Source organism: Poecilia latipinna, unplaced genomic scaffold (assembly GCF_001443285.1).
Source record: "Poecilia latipinna isolate Pla-1442-1.1 unplaced genomic scaffold, P_latipinna-1.0 Scaffold1703, whole genome shotgun sequence".
Classification (NCBI taxonomy): domain Eukaryota; kingdom Metazoa; phylum Chordata; class Actinopteri; order Cyprinodontiformes; family Poeciliidae; genus Poecilia; species Poecilia latipinna.
The window spans coordinates 45,836-63,256 of record NW_015114319.1 but is presented as its reverse complement, the minus strand read 5'-3'; the positions used below and the strand labels follow the sequence as shown (position 1 = coordinate 63,256).

At 39.1% G+C, this 17,421-nt stretch overlaps 3 protein-coding genes and 2 non-coding genes across 5 annotated transcripts; all 5 read left to right on the top strand.

The window, feature by feature from the left end:
- The first annotated feature begins 570 nt into the window (after positions 1-570).
- Positions 571-641, top strand: trnag-gcc (transfer RNA glycine (anticodon GCC)). The gene has a single exon. It is a non-coding gene; the product is annotated as a tRNA-Gly (tRNA).
- Positions 642-1,115: 474 nt separating this feature from the next.
- Positions 1,116-1,186, top strand: trnag-gcc (transfer RNA glycine (anticodon GCC)). The gene has a single exon. It is a non-coding gene; the product is annotated as a tRNA-Gly (tRNA).
- A 1,167-nt stretch (positions 1,187-2,353) lies between these two features.
- Positions 2,354-6,539, top strand: LOC106964692 (SLAM family member 9-like). Its single transcript, XM_015060356.1, has 7 exons — positions 2,354-2,411; positions 4,443-4,610; positions 4,682-4,845; positions 4,992-5,079; positions 5,203-5,292; positions 5,823-5,978; positions 6,328-6,539. The coding sequence occupies exons 1-7, from the start codon at positions 2,354-2,356 to the stop codon at positions 6,492-6,494; spliced, it is 891 nt and encodes a 296-aa protein (XP_014915842.1). The 3' UTR covers positions 6,495-6,539.
- A 735-nt stretch (positions 6,540-7,274) lies between these two features.
- LOC106964695 (natural killer cell receptor 2B4-like) lies at positions 7,275-11,783 on the top strand. Its single transcript, XM_015060361.1, has 10 exons — positions 7,275-7,399; positions 7,612-7,679; positions 7,824-7,973; positions 8,060-8,185; positions 8,266-8,429; positions 8,522-8,609; positions 9,419-9,505; positions 9,774-9,851; positions 10,417-10,444; positions 10,722-11,783. Exons 2-10 carry the CDS (start codon positions 7,616-7,618, stop codon positions 10,858-10,860), a joined length of 924 nt encoding a protein of 307 aa, XP_014915847.1. The 5' UTR covers positions 7,275-7,399; positions 7,612-7,615; the 3' UTR covers positions 10,861-11,783.
- A 1,539-nt stretch (positions 11,784-13,322) lies between these two features.
- LOC106964694 (CD48 antigen-like) lies at positions 13,323-17,136 on the top strand. The gene is made up of 10 exons (XM_015060360.1): positions 13,323-13,440; positions 14,129-14,193; positions 14,542-14,691; positions 14,774-14,899; positions 14,971-15,134; positions 15,211-15,301; positions 15,657-15,749; positions 15,995-16,072; positions 16,537-16,564; positions 16,817-17,136. The coding sequence occupies exons 2-10, from the start codon at positions 14,133-14,135 to the stop codon at positions 16,959-16,961; spliced, it is 936 nt and encodes a 311-aa protein (XP_014915846.1). The 5' UTR covers positions 13,323-13,440; positions 14,129-14,132; the 3' UTR covers positions 16,962-17,136.
- The last annotated feature ends 285 nt before the right edge of the window (positions 17,137-17,421 follow it).

Here is a 17,421-nt window from a genome sequence, read left to right as displayed (position 1 = left end):
AACATACTCCACATTAAAAGACCTGATAAGATTAATCATTTATTAATAAACTAAAAACGCAAAAAAAAAAAAAACTGTATAGGACATTGATATATTCAGATAGGCATGCAAATGCAAAATATAGTTAAAGAACGGTAAAAACATTGTTGTGCAATTAATTTGCATTATTGACTTGCTTTCCATGTAGTAAAACATAGTACCTGAAATATAAAACAGAATCAAGGAATCATTTCTTTGTAAAGGGACAACAAAGTTTGCTACCACCGGGAATCGAACCAGGAACCTCAGGTTTTTAGGCTTTTGGTGAACTACACCTATATTCGGCTGGCCCCCAAGTGTCAGGCAGGGATACTCACCACTATACTAACGAGGAGCTGCGAATAGACCCTACACCCGGTGTTCTCGGGTCCAGCTGAGGCAACGTAGAGGTTATGTGTGGGTTTTGGAGTTGCTTGTTGCCAAAATATATTGTTTTCTGAATGGAAGTCAATACCAAGTTCCCAGTTCAGTGGAAGGACAAGTGTGCGTGCGTGCGTGCGTGCGTGCGTGCGTAGGAGCAAACTTCTGTGCGCATTGGTGGTTCAGTGGTAGAATTCTCGCCTGCCACGCGGGAGGCCCGGGTTCGATTCCCGGCCAATGCACTCCCTTTTTTTTACTTTTATGAGATGTCTTATATAAAGAGTGGATACTCACTGCTTACGAGGAGTTACCACCAGACCCTACACCCAAGCATAGGGTGTATGTTGCAGAAAGAAAATAGAAGGTGTATTCTCTCCTTCGGGGAATCGAACCCCGGTCTCCCGCGTGACAGGCAGGGATACTCACCACTATACTAATGAGGAGCTGGGAACAGTCCCTACACCCGGTGTTCTCAGGTCCAGCTGAGGCAACGTAGAGGTTATGTGTGGGTTTTGGAGTTGCTAGTTACCAAAATATATTGTCATCTGAAGACTGATGGGCCTTATAGAGACCAAAGGCCAGTCCTAATATAGTGGATCCCCTTGTTTAGGGGTCGGCATGAATGCAGTAACTGAAATGTATGAAAGGCAAAAGTCCCCATTCTGTATAAGGACAAGAATGTGTGTGTATGCAAGGGCAGGAGGATGGATATGTCAGCATTGGTGGTTCAGTGGTAGAATTCTCGCCTGCCACGCGGGAGGCCCGGGTTCGATTCCCGGCCAATGCAGACCCTTTTTTGTTTACTTGTATGAGATGTCTTATATAAAGAGGAAGAGCAGCGACTGTGTGTTGCAGAAAAAAATGGTACATCCTCCCCATCAGGGAATAAACAAACAGTCCTTATATGAGGTTATAATTTTTTCTTTACAAAAACTACTTGTTGTATCTTAAGTCTAGTTATTAAACTCAATAGGACCTATTAATCCCATGTAACTAGGAGGCTGATCAAATGCACTGCAAACAAAAGCCTCTCAGGAGGTTAGAAATATTATCCTTTTTGCAAGCCAATCTGCTGAGTTTCCTTAAACAGAAACTTTTTGAATTATGTTGAGTATAAAGTGAGTTGGTATTATTTAATCAAAACTTGAATTGAATTCTACGTTAATTAGTGCAATGTAGTTAATTGTAAGATTTTCTGTAAAATTTCTTTCAAATGTTGTCACGTGTTTTATTTATTAATACATGCTCCAATCTTTTTTGCTCCATACTAGGTCAATACGCTTTAGAAGACCATCTTTTATCCAGGAGAACTGAGTGTTCTTGGATTTCTTCTTCAGGAAGTCACCGATAGATATGGCCAAGCAAGTGAATGAGCTCATGCATCTTAAATATAAACAACCTTATTTAGCTTATCTACAGGCCATTGAGAGTGTCTGGGATGCAGAGGCTGGGGTACATGGACAAAGAACCATTGGGCAGTTCTTAAGGAAAAGCCACACACCATTTCCATTCAGCTCCTATGCAGAGGCCAAAAAGGTCAAAAATGATCTTAGTCTGTGGGACAAATCTGAGCCAAGGAGAGAGGATGCTGTACAGCAAAATGCTTTGTCTATGGTTCATGAAAGTGGTAGGGATGTCACAGATAGTCCTGGGTGACTCCAACCTTCAGTTTGGAAAATGCAGAAGAGAGACTTTCTGGTGGGTTACCCTTTGTATCCCATCCAAAATTTGCAAAAGGATGAGGAAGCCAGGATCTGTATCACAGAGAGGCCAAGCAAGGTGATCCACCTGACCTTTGTGAAGCATGTTCTCGGTTGTAAGGAGGTACAAGATGTCTTTGACTATGAAGCCAGCAGAGACAAAGTTGCAGTAGCCTCTTCTGAAGATGACCAGCTGGTTGGGTGTGTCTCTCAGGCCAAGAACACTTGGAAGGAAATTTGGGACAGTAGAGAAGATGGTTATGCTGGATCAGGAAGATCTGAAGAAGCTCAAAGAGGCCTACGAGTTCTGTGGTATTGAACCAGCCAGTTCAACCAAAGCACATATCCATGAGCACTGCAGGACCAAGATATCCACTTTTTTCAGAGCTGCTGGAAAGAGTGGAGAAAGTATTGAAACAATTTTACTTGGCCAAGGATCCCAACAACATCCCTCTGTTTAAGTCATCCATACTGAAGATGTGGTGCATGGGGGAACATTCAGCTGAACTGAAGGTGTAAAGGTCTGCATTTGGATTCCTGTCAGAGGTACATCACAGCAGGAGGGTTACCATTTCCACCAGGACCAGTGGGTAACTGGAAATGTGGTTTCCACTGAGCTGTTCCAAGTGCAGGACATGACAGGAGTTGGGCGTTGGAGCTACCAAAGACATGAAGCAGCCTGGAGTTGTCCTTCCTGCTGTGTTTGATTGAGCTTTCATAGCTGAATTGAACACTTCATCCAAAAGGATCATTAGCCAGGAAAACTATCCTGCACTCCAAATGTGACTGTGAAGTGTCAGCAGCACAACCGACCTCAAGGCCATCTTAATGTTTCAAAAGGAGGAAATCCGGTCAGAAGCCATCCAAGGTTCTCCAAAAGGCGAGGAAACATGAAGAAATGTAAACAGAAATGTATTCACATTGTCTGTAGTTGGTCCTAGGAGATGCAGGTACCGTTAGCAGGTTGTCAAACTGGGCTAGGATGAGACAAAAACATTACTGAAGGTGAAACTCAAACTCACAACACCTCTGAATTATTTGGAAATCTGTGATGCATTACTTTTAGAACCGCCTAGTGGCGACATGTGGAATTAAATAGCAGAGTTGCTGGAAGTGTAGAGCTAGCAGTGCATGACAATGCAGGAGTAGCATTGGGGGGCGAGGGTCATTAAATGCTACCTGCAGCTTTAATTCTGTCGAGAACAGCGTTTTTAGTGGTTTACTGTCTCCCCTTTCAGCAAAGAGTAAGCGTTGACTCGAAACTGTCGGCTAATGTGGTTATATTTATATTTGAATGAAGAACGAGAAGATGCTACTTCAGTTCTTTCTTCAAACAGCGAACGCTCCAAACAGAACCGGACGAGCTAGAATCATGAGGTTAATTCTATCTCATGACGGAACAGGTTCAATGTTTTGTAATCAACAGGAAACCACCGATTCCTTTCTAGTCAAGCGTATACACCGATGTAGACATTTCTTTTTCTTCCTATAACGTCTGAGATCACTTTCGCTCACCCCATAATTGCTTCTAGCCCTCCGTACATGCTGAAGTGTTTTTTAAATTTACAATTTAAAAATTCTTGATTGATTGATTGAAAAGCCATGGTATTACTGTGTGTTTCAGTTGTGATTATTCACATATTTCGAGCCGTGCCTTCGACAGTTGCCATCGGTGAGTATAACATCAATATGTAACAGTTTGAGTTGTAATCTTTAATTAACCTGGCTTTTTCTTTTTAGCAAAACAAAACAAAGTTTGAGTTAGCTTCATAACAACTGAAGAGAAATTTCACTAAGTTCTGTTACCTCCTTAACCATCTTTAATCTCGTCTAGCTAAACTTAACCCTTGTGTGTGCGAGGACTGAGGCAACTGATACAAGTGATCAGTTGTATCAGTTGGACTCCATTTGTAAACACAAGGGTTAAAATCTGCAGCAACCTGCCACAAGTGTCTCTTTGGACTTTCTACAATGGCTAATAATTGACACAGGACATGATGATTAGAGGCGTTTACTCTAATTATACAGAAGTTTTATTTATTTTATGAGTCAGAAGTAAATAAACTAAAAGTAAAATAGGTCTGGAAAGAAGATATGACCGAAAGTGTTTAACATGTTAAAGAAAAATTTTCTTCTTTTTCATTCACAGCTGATTTGATCTACAAAAAAGTAGGTGACTCCGTTGCCCTGTCGCCAGGTCAAAGTTTTAATATCATCAGTAGCGTAACGTGGAAGCGCCAAACGGACCTCGTCTTGCAGTGGTTCGGCGGGGACATTACTTGTTACAGAGATTTTAAAGGCAAGTTCACCTGAAACTGAGCCATAAAGTGTTAAACTTTGCAGGTTCATTTTTGCATGATCTCTTTTTCTGGATTCTGCCTCCAGGTCGCTGTGACCTGGACATAGAAAGTGGAAGTTTGATCATCAACAATCTGACGTTGGATGACAGCGGCAGCTACACCTTTGACATCAACAACAGCGTTCTTGACAAAAAGAATCTCCGGGTTATCAGTGAGTTTCAGCAAATTTGTTTGGCTTTCACCTGAATGCAGTTGATGGTAATCTGTTGGTGTTTCTGTCAGAACCGGTTCCAAAACCCACGGTATCCTTGGACTGCAACAATGAGAAGACCGTCTGTAATCTCACCTGTGAAGCCAACATCACCTCTGAGTTTGGACCTGTCACTTATACATGGGAAACAGGAGACACAGAGCTGTCCAACGACAAGGAGCTGAGCTTAACAACGGTACAAACACAAACTGATCTAAATGTTCAAGTCAGGATGTGACCTAGTTGTCAAGATAAATCACATTTAAACCCTGAGTGGTGATTATAGAATGAATATAAGTGAAAACATTGCTGGTTTTGAGCTGTTTTTCATTTGTTTCTTAGGACAATAAGGAGAGCTCCTTCTCCTGTATGTTGAGAAACCCCATTAGCATCAACTCCAGTGAAGAAGTATCAAAGCCGGCGAGTGGGGGTGAGTTAAAGCACACGTTCTGAATATTTTTATTCCTTTGTTCTAAAATATCCTGAACTAATGTCTAAACTCAGCTGTAAACAGTGTGGTTTGCTAAGTCAATTTTTCATGCTTTTTTTGCAGAGAATTTTAAATATACTGCTCTGACTGTAAAGCTCCTGATTATAGCACTGATTCTGGTTGGGACTGGCCTTTTTGCTGCATGCAAAAAACGTAAGAGTCCACAAAAGCATTCAATATTCCTCACCTTTTTATGCTTTATTTAGTTACTGTAAGTAAACATTGGCTTTTACTGTTCACTTCAGGTGAGCTTTATTGTGTAAATTTCAATAATCAGCAACAGAAGAATAAAGTTTACCAATTTGACAAATGCAAACTTCATATTAGGGCTTGATTTAACATTAACTGCTTGTTTAAAAGTTACAGCTTTTTTGTCTGTTGTGGCAACAAAAGGAAAGAAAATCTCAAACATTTGCATTTAAATTACAGGGAGACTTGGAGCCATGGCCGCAGTTGGTGAGTGTTTTACAATTTTTGCAACTTTAGTTTTATTTTTCAGCATTATTAGATATTTAACTATTTCTTTCAAAGAGCTTCATTGGCCTAAAATGCAAGCTTATGTATAAAAAAAAAACATACTTTGACTGTACATCACCTAAATGGGTAAAGATGGGTTTCCCTGAACCAGGAAGTGCTGCGCTCACTCAACCTGTCGGCCGCCTTAAATCTGCTTCTGTTCTCAGACGTGTCGCGTATTGACTCACCTGCTGAAGAGTTGGATCTGAAGCAGCTCACATCTCCTCCGCTGCCAATGGAGGACTATGAAAACGATGAAGAGAACTTCATGGTCCATCGTGACGAAGACCCTCCCTGGGCTCCACGCAATTATTTAGACAAAGGTTTGTGTTGTTAAGGTGTTTAGATCCACCTTAAATAACTCAAGTTGTTTAGAACAGAGGTTCCTAAACTTTTTGTCTCCCAACGAGCATCAGCCTCTGCAAGCCCACAGATAATATTTCAAAATATGTAAAGAAAAATCAACTTTTAGAATGTTTTTATTCACGAATTGTTACATGACATTTGGCATAAATATTGCTTCATACCTTTAGTTCTGTGGTGGAAAAATATATTATTAGTGACAGAAAGAGGTTCCATACCTCTACAAATAATTATCAATATAATGTAGGAGTTTTAATGACATTACAGTTTGGCATAATTGTCTTCTTTATTCTTTTTTTGTTTCCTCAGTGGTGGCCGTTTACAGCTACAGCGGTAGCAAAGACGATGAGCTCTCCTTCCAGCAGGGGGCGATCATCTACGTCACCGAAATGAGCGACAACGGCTGGTTTGACGGCGTGATGAACGGGAGCACCGGGCTCTTTCCTGGCAACCACGTGGCGTCCATCATTCACTAGGCAACTAAGCCTGAACAACAATGCATCTCCGTCGACTTTAATATCATAAAAAAGTTCATTTATTTCAGTAATTTAGCTCAAAAAGTAAAAAAATATTGATTCGTTACACATATGACTTTTTTTTTTTAAAGGTTGGCTTTGTATTTTATTATTGAGTGTTTCTTATTATCTCTTAACTACCAATATAAGTCTGATTTTCGTAGTCTGTCTCTTGTAAAATAAACTTTGTCCTCAATAAATTTTTACCTGGTTAAATAAAGGTTGAAAAACATTCAGTAACTATCACACAAGCGGTAACTGAAGCATTACTTTCTATCAAAAATGTAAAAAAAAAAACAAGTTGGGGGTAACATCAGTCTCTACACGTCAAATAAAATACAATAAATAACCCTAAACAAACTAAAGAGTAATCCTTCCAGTTAACAGCTGTAAAAGTAAACACACTTAAAATGTTAAAACATGGCAAAATTACACACAAAACCCTGTATATAATTAAATTGGTCTAATATATGTGCTAGTGCATAAGACTGGAAGATCAATCAATCAATCAAATGTTATTTGTATAGCACATTTCAGCAGCATGGCATTTCAAAGTGCTTTACATAATTAAAATAAAAACAGCATGTGAGAAAGAGATTTAAAAAACATAATTAAAACGTTAACAGTGAGAAAGAAATAAAAAGCTGTAGAACTTTAGCTGAGACGTGATTAGTTGATAGCAACAGAAAAGGGGAGGAGCTTCCTGTCGCTTGTTACTATGGTAACCAGCAACTGTCGAGAGAAACATAACGGTTTTATTTAACTGACGAGTGAGAGCAGTGCGTTATGTTACCTTGTTAGCTTTGTGTGAACAGACTCTTTGGAAACCATATAGAGACTTGAGGTATTTTTGTTTTTCTGCATTTGTAAGTTATTTATCCAAACCTGGCTTGTTGCATGGTTCTTCTATCTACAGAAATGTGTTTTTTTTTTTGTTTTTTTTTGTTTCTTTGTTTTTTCAATTTGTACAGATGCTTGTTTTCATAGTGAATGACTGAAGTATGTGTGTTTTGTTTCTGCTGACACACATTACCAGAGTTACTAGTCAAAGTTGTGTTTTTGGTTCTTTTCATATCAGGATCATGTCTGTTTTCCGGACTTTTTCCGCCGTTCTCCTCATTTACTTAATGGTGCAGAAGAGTTGTGGTGAGTACAAATATGGAATATATTGCTTTATTTTGCTCTGTTTTCCTTCTGTTATAAGTGTAAAGAAAAAAACTAAAAGTAGACATGATAAACAGAGACAAGTTAGCAGGTAGAAGTGAAAAAGTTCTTGTTTTTCATTCACAGCTGTGATGATCTACGCAAAAGTCGGTGACTCGGTTGTCCTGCATCCAGGTCGGAGCTTTGATAACATCACTTCCATAAGCTGGGGGCACGAAATGAGCCCCATCTTGGAGTGGTTTGGACAGGACATTATTCTTTACAAAAGTCATAAAGGTAAGTTCACCTGTGATTAAAGTGTTGTAAAACCTGCGACCTGCAGGTTCATTCATGTGACATCTTTATTTGGATCCTGCCTCCAGGTCGCAGTGACTTGGAGAAAACAACAGGAAGTTTGATCATCCACAACCTGACAGTAGAGGACACCGGCCTCTACACACCTGAGATTAACCGCTTGAGTCATAACCCAGTGGTTCTCCAGGTCATCGGTGAGTTCAGCAGGTTTGACTGAACTTTGTTGGCTTTAATCTGAATCCAGCGGACGGTAATCTGTTGGTGTTTCTGTCAGAACCGGTCCCAAAACCCATGGTGCACTTAAAATGCAACCCTAGGAAAACCCTCTGTGACCTCACCTGTAAAGCCAACACCAGCTCTCGGTTTGGACCCGTCATGTACAGATGGGAAGCAGGAAACAAGGTGGTGTCCACTGATAATCAGCTCAGCTTAACAACGGTATGTTGTAAGACGGATCCATTTGTCTGGGGAGAAATCCTCAATGACACCATAATGGGTCGGTTTAGAGCTGTTTTCCATTTGCTTCGTAGAAAAATCAGAGTCGTGCCTACACCTGCAAGGTGAAAAACCCTGTTAGCACCTCGTCCAGCGACGAGGTGGCGACTCCTATCAAAGAAGGTGAGCTGCAAATATAACTGTCTTTTTTTTAAAAAGTCTGGCTTTTACTAACAGTTTATTCATGGGGGAAATAACTTTTACCCTTTTTTATTAATTGACAACTGTATTTATTATTTATTCTGGTTATCTTTTATATTAATTGTTTTATTCAAACATTTATTAGTGACAGAAGAGCAACAACTACGGAGGGGAATTTCTGCCGCTGATAAAATAATATATAAATAACATCTCATAATTATGACAAAGCTAGTTCATAACTATTAGATAAAGTCATAAGGAAAATTTAAAAACTTTCATCTCATTATTATGACTTAACTACCTCATGAAAACGATGTAGTATAACTAAATCATAATTATAAAATAAAAGTTGTTTTTTTTTTCATCAAAGTGGCAGATGGAGTACTTTTTTTTGAAAGTTTATAACAAAGAGGAACTAAACTTGGGAGAAATAAACTGACATGGCAATAATGATGAACACAGAAAATAATCAAAGTAAAAACAAAAGAACATGGAGAAACGCTAAAGACAGGAACCAGGGATGAACTGATGAACAGAACAAAAAAAAAATAACCAGAGAACGGTGAAAAACTGAAAAATTACAAAATGATAGATCATAAATAATCTAAGGAGCCTCCTTGTCCTTGCTGATGAAAAGCTTCCCCCTTAGCATGATGCTGCCACCATCATGGCTGCCACGGTGGATGCAATGTTACGTTTCTGCCACATAAAGCCAGAGCAGCTAGAGCCGCGGGTGTTGGGCTGTGTTACAGGGACGGATTTAGTTTTAATAACTAACTCTGTATCTCCAGGGTTTCATCCTTCAGCAGTGGTGGTACCTGTTGTGCTTGTAGTCCTGGTTCTGGTTGTGGCTGGTGGCTATGTCAAGCACAGGAAAGGTGAGAATTATTACAACGTCTCATCATGTTACATTTCTTCCCATTTTTGGAGAAAAACAAGGAAATCTTATCCATCCTAATGTAAAAAGGGTTTGTGTTTATCCGTTTTGTTGGATCCATACGTTTACTTTTCACGTATGGCTTTGAATTTTTTTCTGTTTCTGTCGCAGTTAGCTGAAATAAATGCTGAAAAACAAACATTCCCTTTTCAGTTGGCAGTAATTTAATCAGAAAACTAACTTATATATTTTCTTTTTTACATCTACAGAGATGAAACAAGCACTGAATGTCGAAGCAGCCCATGCAGAGAGGACTTCTATGAGCCTGAAAGCCATGAGGAGAAACGGTAACATTCGATCATTTAGAGTCTGGATTCATCCCTCGTTTCTTTGCACTTTAATGGAAAGCAGACAGACTTCCTTGTTGTCCTCTAAGATGTCCTGAACCAACATCTCAACAGGTTTTCTCGGACAAAAGCAACAAAAACATGAGTTACATCTGCCCGGCTGCAAAGATTATTTTTTTACACCATATTTCTCCAATTTACTCAACAGTAATCCATGGCTTGTTGTGTCAAATGCTTTGTTTACTCCCACAGTATATTCCTATTTATCAGTCACATCAGCTAAATCTTCTAATAGTTGCCATACGGCCGTTGAAGTTGACCTTTTTAGCTCTAATTTCCATGAAATTGTCAAATCATTACTAAAACAATTTTTCTAAAACGTGAAAGATGAGATAAATTGTTCTATTATTGGAGAACTGATATTTATCACCACTTTTTATATGATGTAATGACTTGTTTTGTTGAAATAGATCCATTTGAAAGGACACAACTTCAAATATCAACCAGCCAGACATCAACTAGTAAAAGAAACGTAGCTGAACTCACATTTTCATCTCTGTTGCAGGAATGAGTTTGGAAAGTTTTGAAAGTGGGTGAGTTACCTGATCTTCTATAAATACCTTTACTAAGACAGCTTGAACTTTAACCTCTGTGCCAAGGGTCATTTATAAACATTGGGTTGTAATTGAGGAACTGCAGGTTGTGGAGAATCAGTTAGAAGCTGCAACTGTTTGATGCAGGCTTTTGTTTCGGAATATTAAACATTTTTTTACATGTTCAGAAAACCAAGCAGCAGTTTGCTCTTTACAACACGCAAAATTTATTTTCAGTAAGTTGAATTTGCCTCTTTTGTTCCTGGTGTGGTGACAGATTGATCTCACCAGCGATGATGAAGATGAACTCCAGACAAGGACGCCTTTATCTCCAGGGTGATGAAGAACAACGCCTGCATGACGACCAGGAACTTAAGAAGCAAAGCCAGGAGCTTCAAGTTAACACAGACGTCTAAATTCATCACAGACGTATTGAATCGAGCAAAGCACCTCTTGAGCTTTTTCTTTGAAACCTCACAGCAAACTAAATACATTTTATTTGGAGTTTGAACACAAAGTAGTTTAGAAGAATGTCACGTTGTTACCCTGTTGACACAATATCAACCGGGCCTGGCATGTTAACTCCTTTTTAAAGATCTATCTTAATGTTTAAAGGGTGGACACATAATGTCGTTTTAATAAGAAGAAAATAAAAATGCAGCAACTCAGGCTAGTTTGAGAGCGCTGCTTGTTGACCGAGGAAGAATCCGGAAGTGATGTTTTCACCCGAGAAGAGCAGCTTTATGGGACAATACCTTTACACCACAAAGAATGGTGTTGGTTTATTTAAGTTTCCTAACTTAAACATGTCAAGTTAGGAGCATATTTAGATAAACTAGTGGCTAAGCTAGTCCATTCTGTGCTCTGAACATTTTGAGTTGGACTGCTTGGATTTTGTCCCCATCTTAAAAGAGTTGCTTGTTTTTTTCAGTACAACTCAAACATGTGCTGCTCTCTGCTGCAGTACCGACTGCGCCCCCCAGGGGCGCTGCAGCCAAACCGAGCAGGAATCAGCAGCACTTCAAGGCTAAAACATCAAAAATATTCTTCCTTGCAGTTTATTTCTTTGGACTGTTTTGCATATTTTGAGTTTTCTTCTCCTACAAAAGTCGGGTTTCTTGTATAAAACAAGGATAAAAACAGAAAGATTCTGTCTGTAAAAGAAAAATATAGATATTTAATTTTAGTTTAATAAAATGTACCATTTGGGCACCAAAATGTAAAAGTGTATAGTCAATTTAACGGTGCCTCGAGAGTCTTTAAAATCTCATTGCAAGATGGAACATGGTAAACAATGCATTTCCCCTTGAGGATCAATAAAATATTGTATTCTATTGCAGGTATAGTTCTGATTAATAATCATTTAATTTCAAGACTAATTATGGATTTTTTGAACTCTGAAGTTGAGCCAGTATTGACTTTCAGCCACACACACGCACACACACGCACACACACACACACACACACACACACAGGCATAATGTAGATATTTCAAACACAGAGAAAACACAAGAAAGATTAGCACACACATACCCAACAATATCCAAGGCCATAGTTCACGGTGAACCTGTGTGACGCCCTCTGCTGGTGCAGCTTGTTCTGTTAACTGTGTTTCCATTAAATTCAGGTTCTGGATCAGGAGGAGCCTGAGGTCACATGGAGACACGGGTCTACCTGGACCTCCTAAAAGAGTTTTGGAGAACCAGGAGGGAGATTCTGACCTGCTTGAAGGACATCTGGGAAGGTCGGCGGGACAGACTGAGGTGGCTCCTGGTATATGATGAGTGCCCACGTCCTCTAGACTTGTGTTTTAAAAAATAAAAGCCTCTAAAGGGCTTAAAATGGTTATTGGTGTCGCATTCTCCCATTTTTCTGCTACGGTGTTAACAACTTATTCTGGATTATTGTCCACCATGGTCGTGGTTTTCCTTCCCAGGATGCAGGATAGTGACATTTATTTAGTATAAGGTCAAATAAATGCAACCTGACCATGCAGACACACAGGTCATATTTGAAAAGATCAGATGTGTATCAGATTTAGAACCACATGTCCCAGTAGCTTTTAGTTCTTTATTTCTGTCACTTCAGCCTTAGTTTCATAGATGTTTCTTGCAGTCTTGAATGTTTACGTTACATTATGCTGACGATGCTCAGCTACATCTTCTTCTCTGTTGTTTTTGAACCAGAACATCTGGAGAAAGATCAAATAATTAAGTAAAGTATCTTAAAGCCCATATTAAACTTCTTGGATTTTCATTTTTCACCTCCAGATTACAAATATTCTGTCCAGGAGTGATGCTGTAAAACGGGTCCATGAGTTTGTTACTGCAGGGCTGCACTGATGTAACACTAACAGATCACACCTGAAATGCACAGCATTAATTATGATGGTAGATAAAAACATACAAAATATGGAAAAATTACACATGAAACCCTGTGTATAATTAAATCAGCCTAATATAATGCTGGGGAAGAAAACACAGGGCTGATCCTGATTCACTCCATGGTTACTGGTTGTTATGGTAACCACCAACTGTCAAGAGCAACATAACTGACAGGAGGGCAGGGCAGCGCCAGAAACAGTGAGTACGGCTGTGTTATCTTTACTGCTTCCCTTTTTCTTGTCTGTTTGTCTCTTTGGAAACCACAGAGTAAACTTAAAAGTGTTTTTGTTTTCATTTACCCACATTTGTAAATTATAATGAGTAACGTGAGTCATTTATTTGAAGCTGGCTAGTTGTTCATTGCTACTTTTCATTCTTTCATCTAAAGAAATGTTTTTTTTTAATCAACACTTACACATCTTTTTGTTATGTCTGACTGAAGGATGCATCAGATGGCTGCGTGTTTTACTTTGACTGTTTTCCTGCTTTTTATAAAGTAGAAGTTGATCTTCTCGTTCAATTAGCAGTTGGAGTCGACAGCACCAAACAACAAAAGATGGAAGTGATAGCATGAAACTACATGTGCACTGACCTCTGACCTTAAACCCGGAAGTAAGTGGTTCTGTTTGGACTCAATCTCACATGGACAAATGTTCAGTAGAAAGAAATCCTTTCAGCAGCAGTCAGGAGGTTCGCTGCGATAAAATCAACCTTATTAGTCCTGATTTAATGGATTATAATAATAAGAGAGGTTTGTTTTTCAGACAAGAGAAAATATATTTAAAGTTATTTGTACCTAATGGTTTTAATAGATGTTTCATGCTCACGAGTGTCCAAAAACTAAAACAAATCACTAAATAAATGCAAAAGTAATGTCAAGTATTTAATTTGTAATTTATTTTAAGAAGGAATGAGCCAGCGTTAGAGAAAAATTAGACAAATGGTGGACTGTTTGTTGCAAAAGGAAAGAACACAGAGCTTTTTAGTTATTTTATTGTATTTTTCCTACTTTTCTTGTTTAATATTAAAATTTTCCGAGATGCTGGATAATTTGTGTGCAGTCATCGTCAAGCCAAATAGAATTAAACACTTAAATTACGTGATGAATGTGTCTGATGTTTCACTTTTTGAAATATTTTTCTGAATCATCTCCAAAACATCCGTTCAGTAAAACAGAGGTTAGCATCACATATTTACATACTTTGCCTTTCCAACTTTGTTATTTCTCTCTTCGCAGCTTAAACAACATCACCAGTATTACTAGTCGGCGTGTTTTTGGTCTCGGTACTTTTCATGTTAGCATCATGTCTGCTTTCTGGACTGTCTCTGCCGTGCTCCTCCTTTACTTCACGCAGAATAGCTGTGGTGAGTGTAAACAATGATTATATTGTTTTATCTGGTTGTATTTCTGCTTGGTAGAGATAGAAATGACATAATTACAGAACAGAATAAACTTTTATTATTACTACTTATATGCTGATAGCTACTCCATGGAGAAAAAAAGGGCCAACTTGCATGATATCAAAGTTGTATATCTGCAGATCAAAACTCTAAGAGTTTTTATGATGATACCTACAGATTTGCTTTGTTTATGGGAATAAAGAAAACATTTAAAATAGATATGATTGAGTGGTGTCAAAATATTAAAGCTGCTCAGAAACAGGAAAAAGTTCACAGAAAGTGATAAAAAACATTTTGGTTTTTCATTCACAGCTCGTCTGATCTTGGCAAAACTTGGTGACTCGGTTGTGATGCATCCAGGTCAGACCTTTGATTCCATATCTGCCATAATCTGGAAGCACAACATGAACATCATCGTGGAGTGGTCTGGAACTAATACAACGTGTTTTAGAGGTTTTATTGGTAGGTTCCTGTGTGATTGACTCGTCGTAACACCTGAACCCCTGCAGATTCATTCATGCCTGTATTTGGATCCTGCCTCCAGGTCGCTGCGGCCTGGACAAAACAACTGGAAGTTTGATCATCAGCAGTCTGACAGTAGAGGACACCGGCCACTACAACCCTGAGATAGACAGCAAGATTCTTGACGTGATAGAGCTCTGGGTTATCAGTGAGTCCAGCAGATTTGACTGAGCTTTAACCTGAGTCCAGTTGACGCTAATCTGTTGGTGTTTCTGTCAGAACCGGTCCCAAAACCCACAGTGTTCTTGGAATGCAACAAGGAGAAGAGTCTCTGTGACCTCACCTGTAAAGCCAACATCACTTCTCATTTCGGACCCGTCATGTACAGATGGGAAGCAGGAAAAAATGTGCTGTCCCGTTCCACGAGGCTGACCTTAACAAAGGTATGTTTTAAGGTGAAGCCGAACCTCTGAGTACAAACAACCGGGATGAACCCATGATGCTCCATTTGCTTCTTAGGCGAACAGGGAGCACTCCTACGTCTGCATGTTGCTAAACCCCTTTAGCAACTCGTCCAGTGATGTGGTGCCTAACCCCATTAGCCATACCGGTAAGCTGCAGACATTTCCATCTGTGTCCTTTTTAAAAAGTCTGGCTGTGATCAGTTATGGATATTAAAACTGAACCCAAAAACATTGTTTCTCAGTTTATTGTGATTTAACAACAAATATAACTACCTTTTCTATTTTACTTGAGACCAGATTAGATTGGAGACTTTTTTTCATTTGACAATTGCATTTTGTTTTTATTATGGTTCTGATGGTGTTCTCATTATGACTTTAATGCCACATGTCAAATATGAGTAAGTACGCATGTTAGTACCAACAGCAGTGGGTGTTGGACTGTGTTACAGTCTGGAGCTGGTGAACTGGTGAATGGCTTAGTTTCAATAACTGACGCTGTAGTTTCAGGGTTTCATCCTGCAGCAGTGGCTGTACCAATTGTGCTTCTGGTCCTGACTCTGTTTGCGGTTGGTGGCTATGTTAGGCACAGGAAAGGTGAGAATTCACTAAAACATGAAGCAGTCGCTTTCCTGTGTTACTTCCTGTTTTTAATACTGAATCATTACAATTATTTAATGACTTTAGATAATATCGCCATGCAAGACTTTCATCGCATTAGTGTAAACACTAAAAACTCAGCTGTATTTCATAAGCTTTATAATTGTAATAATCTTCCTGTTCTGTGATTAAAGAACCACGGTGGATATAACATTTCTTTTTTTTTTCTTTCATTTTTACAGAGAAAAAACAAGCACAGACTGCTGAAGCAGCCCAAGCAGAGAGGACTGCTATGACCCTGAAAGGCAGAAGGAAAAATGGTAACATTAGATCATTTGGAGTCTGGATTCATCCCTCAGACTTCCTTGTTATCCTCTAGAGCAGCTGCAACCAACATAACACCATATTTCTCCAATTTATTCAACAGTAATCCATGGCTTGTTGTGTCAAATGCTTTGTTTACTCCCACAGTATATTCCTATTTATCAGTCACATCAGCTAAATCTTCTAATAGTTGCCATACGGCCGTTGAAGTTGACCTTTTTAGCTCTAATTTCCATGAAATTGTCAAATCATTACTAAAACAATTTTTCTAAAACGTGAAAGATGAGATAAATTGTTCTATTATTGGAGAACTGATGTTTATCACCACTTTTTATATGATGTAATGACTTGTTTTGTTGAAATAGATCCATTTGAAAGGACATAACTTCAAATATCAACCAGCCAGACATCAACTAGTAAAAGAAACGTAGCTGAACTCACATTTTCATCTCTGTTGCAGGAATGAGTTTGGAAACTTTGGAAAGTGGGTGAGTTACCTGATACCTTTACCAAGACAGCTTGAACTTTAACCTCTGTGCCAAGGGTCATTTATCCACATTGGGTTATAAATGAGGAACTGCAGGTTGTGGAGAATCAGTTAGAAGCTGCAACTGTTTGATCGAGACTTTTGTCTTTTAATATTAATTTTTTTTTATATGTCCAGAGCCAAACTGCAGCTTTTTGCAATACACATAATTTACTTGCGATATCTTTCTCTTTTGTTTCTGGTGTGGTGACAGACCGAACCCACCTTCAGCACGGAGGTTCAGCTCTGCACGAGATCTTTATCTCCAGCCTGACGATGAACGATGGGTGCAGAACAATCCGGAGCTCAGGAGGGTGAGCCGTGAGCTTCGGGAGTTCCGACTTCAAAGAGACATCTAAATTCATCACAGACGTATTGAATCAAGCAAAGCACCGCTTGAGCTTTTTCTTTTGCCACCTCACAGCAAACTAAATACTTTTAATTGGGATTTTGGATGCAAAGTATTTTAGATCAATCATTCGTTACACCCCAAGTCAACTTTTTCTGCTCATAAACTGTCTAAATTGGTCCACAATGGTGTTATCTTTATGTTTCTGTGAAAACTGTTACATTTTTGTATTGAATTCTGCAATATTAGGCCTAAAACCATCGTATTGCTGCCCTCTTCAGGTTGAACAGGGTAACAGCTTGGTTAGCGTTCGTGTCACACAGCACCATGTTCGGGTATAAAACCTTCTGACACTGGACAGTTACTGCAACGTCATCGGTGCTTTCACATGCCGTCAGCATAGAAATCTCCAGCCTAGTTCCCACAAGGCTGAAGTGGAAGTGATCGGCGCCATCTTTGTAGGCAAGGGC

Bases quoted from the DNA above. Each gene is read 5' to 3' on its own strand.
- LOC106964694 (XM_015060360.1), top strand. From the start codon at position 14,133: ATGTCTGCTTTCTGGACTGTCTCTGCCGTGCTCCTCCTTTACTTCACG. The intron at 15,135-15,210 runs GTATGTTTTAAG...TTTGCTTCTTAG, and splicing joins CGAGGCTGACCTTAACAAAG to GCGAACAGGGAGCACTCCTA. The intron at 16,073-16,536 runs GTAACATTAGAT...TCTCTGTTGCAG, and splicing joins GAAAGGCAGAAGGAAAAATG to GAATGAGTTTGGAAACTTTG.
- LOC106964695 (XM_015060361.1), top strand. From the start codon at position 7,616: ATGTCTGTTTTCCGGACTTTTTCCGCCGTTCTCCTCATTTACTTAATG. The intron at 8,186-8,265 runs GTGAGTTCAGCA...TGTTTCTGTCAG, and splicing joins AGTGGTTCTCCAGGTCATCG to AACCGGTCCCAAAACCCATG. The intron at 8,430-8,521 runs GTATGTTGTAAG...TTTGCTTCGTAG, and splicing joins ATCAGCTCAGCTTAACAACG to AAAAATCAGAGTCGTGCCTA.
- LOC106964692 (XM_015060356.1), top strand. From the start codon at position 2,354: ATGGTTATGCTGGATCAGGAAGATCTGAAGAAGCTCAAAGAGGCCTAC. The intron at 4,611-4,681 runs GTGAGTTTCAGC...TGTTTCTGTCAG, and splicing joins AAAGAATCTCCGGGTTATCA to AACCGGTTCCAAAACCCACG. The intron at 5,293-5,822 runs GTAAGAGTCCAC...TTCTGTTCTCAG, and splicing joins TTTTGCTGCATGCAAAAAAC to ACGTGTCGCGTATTGACTCA.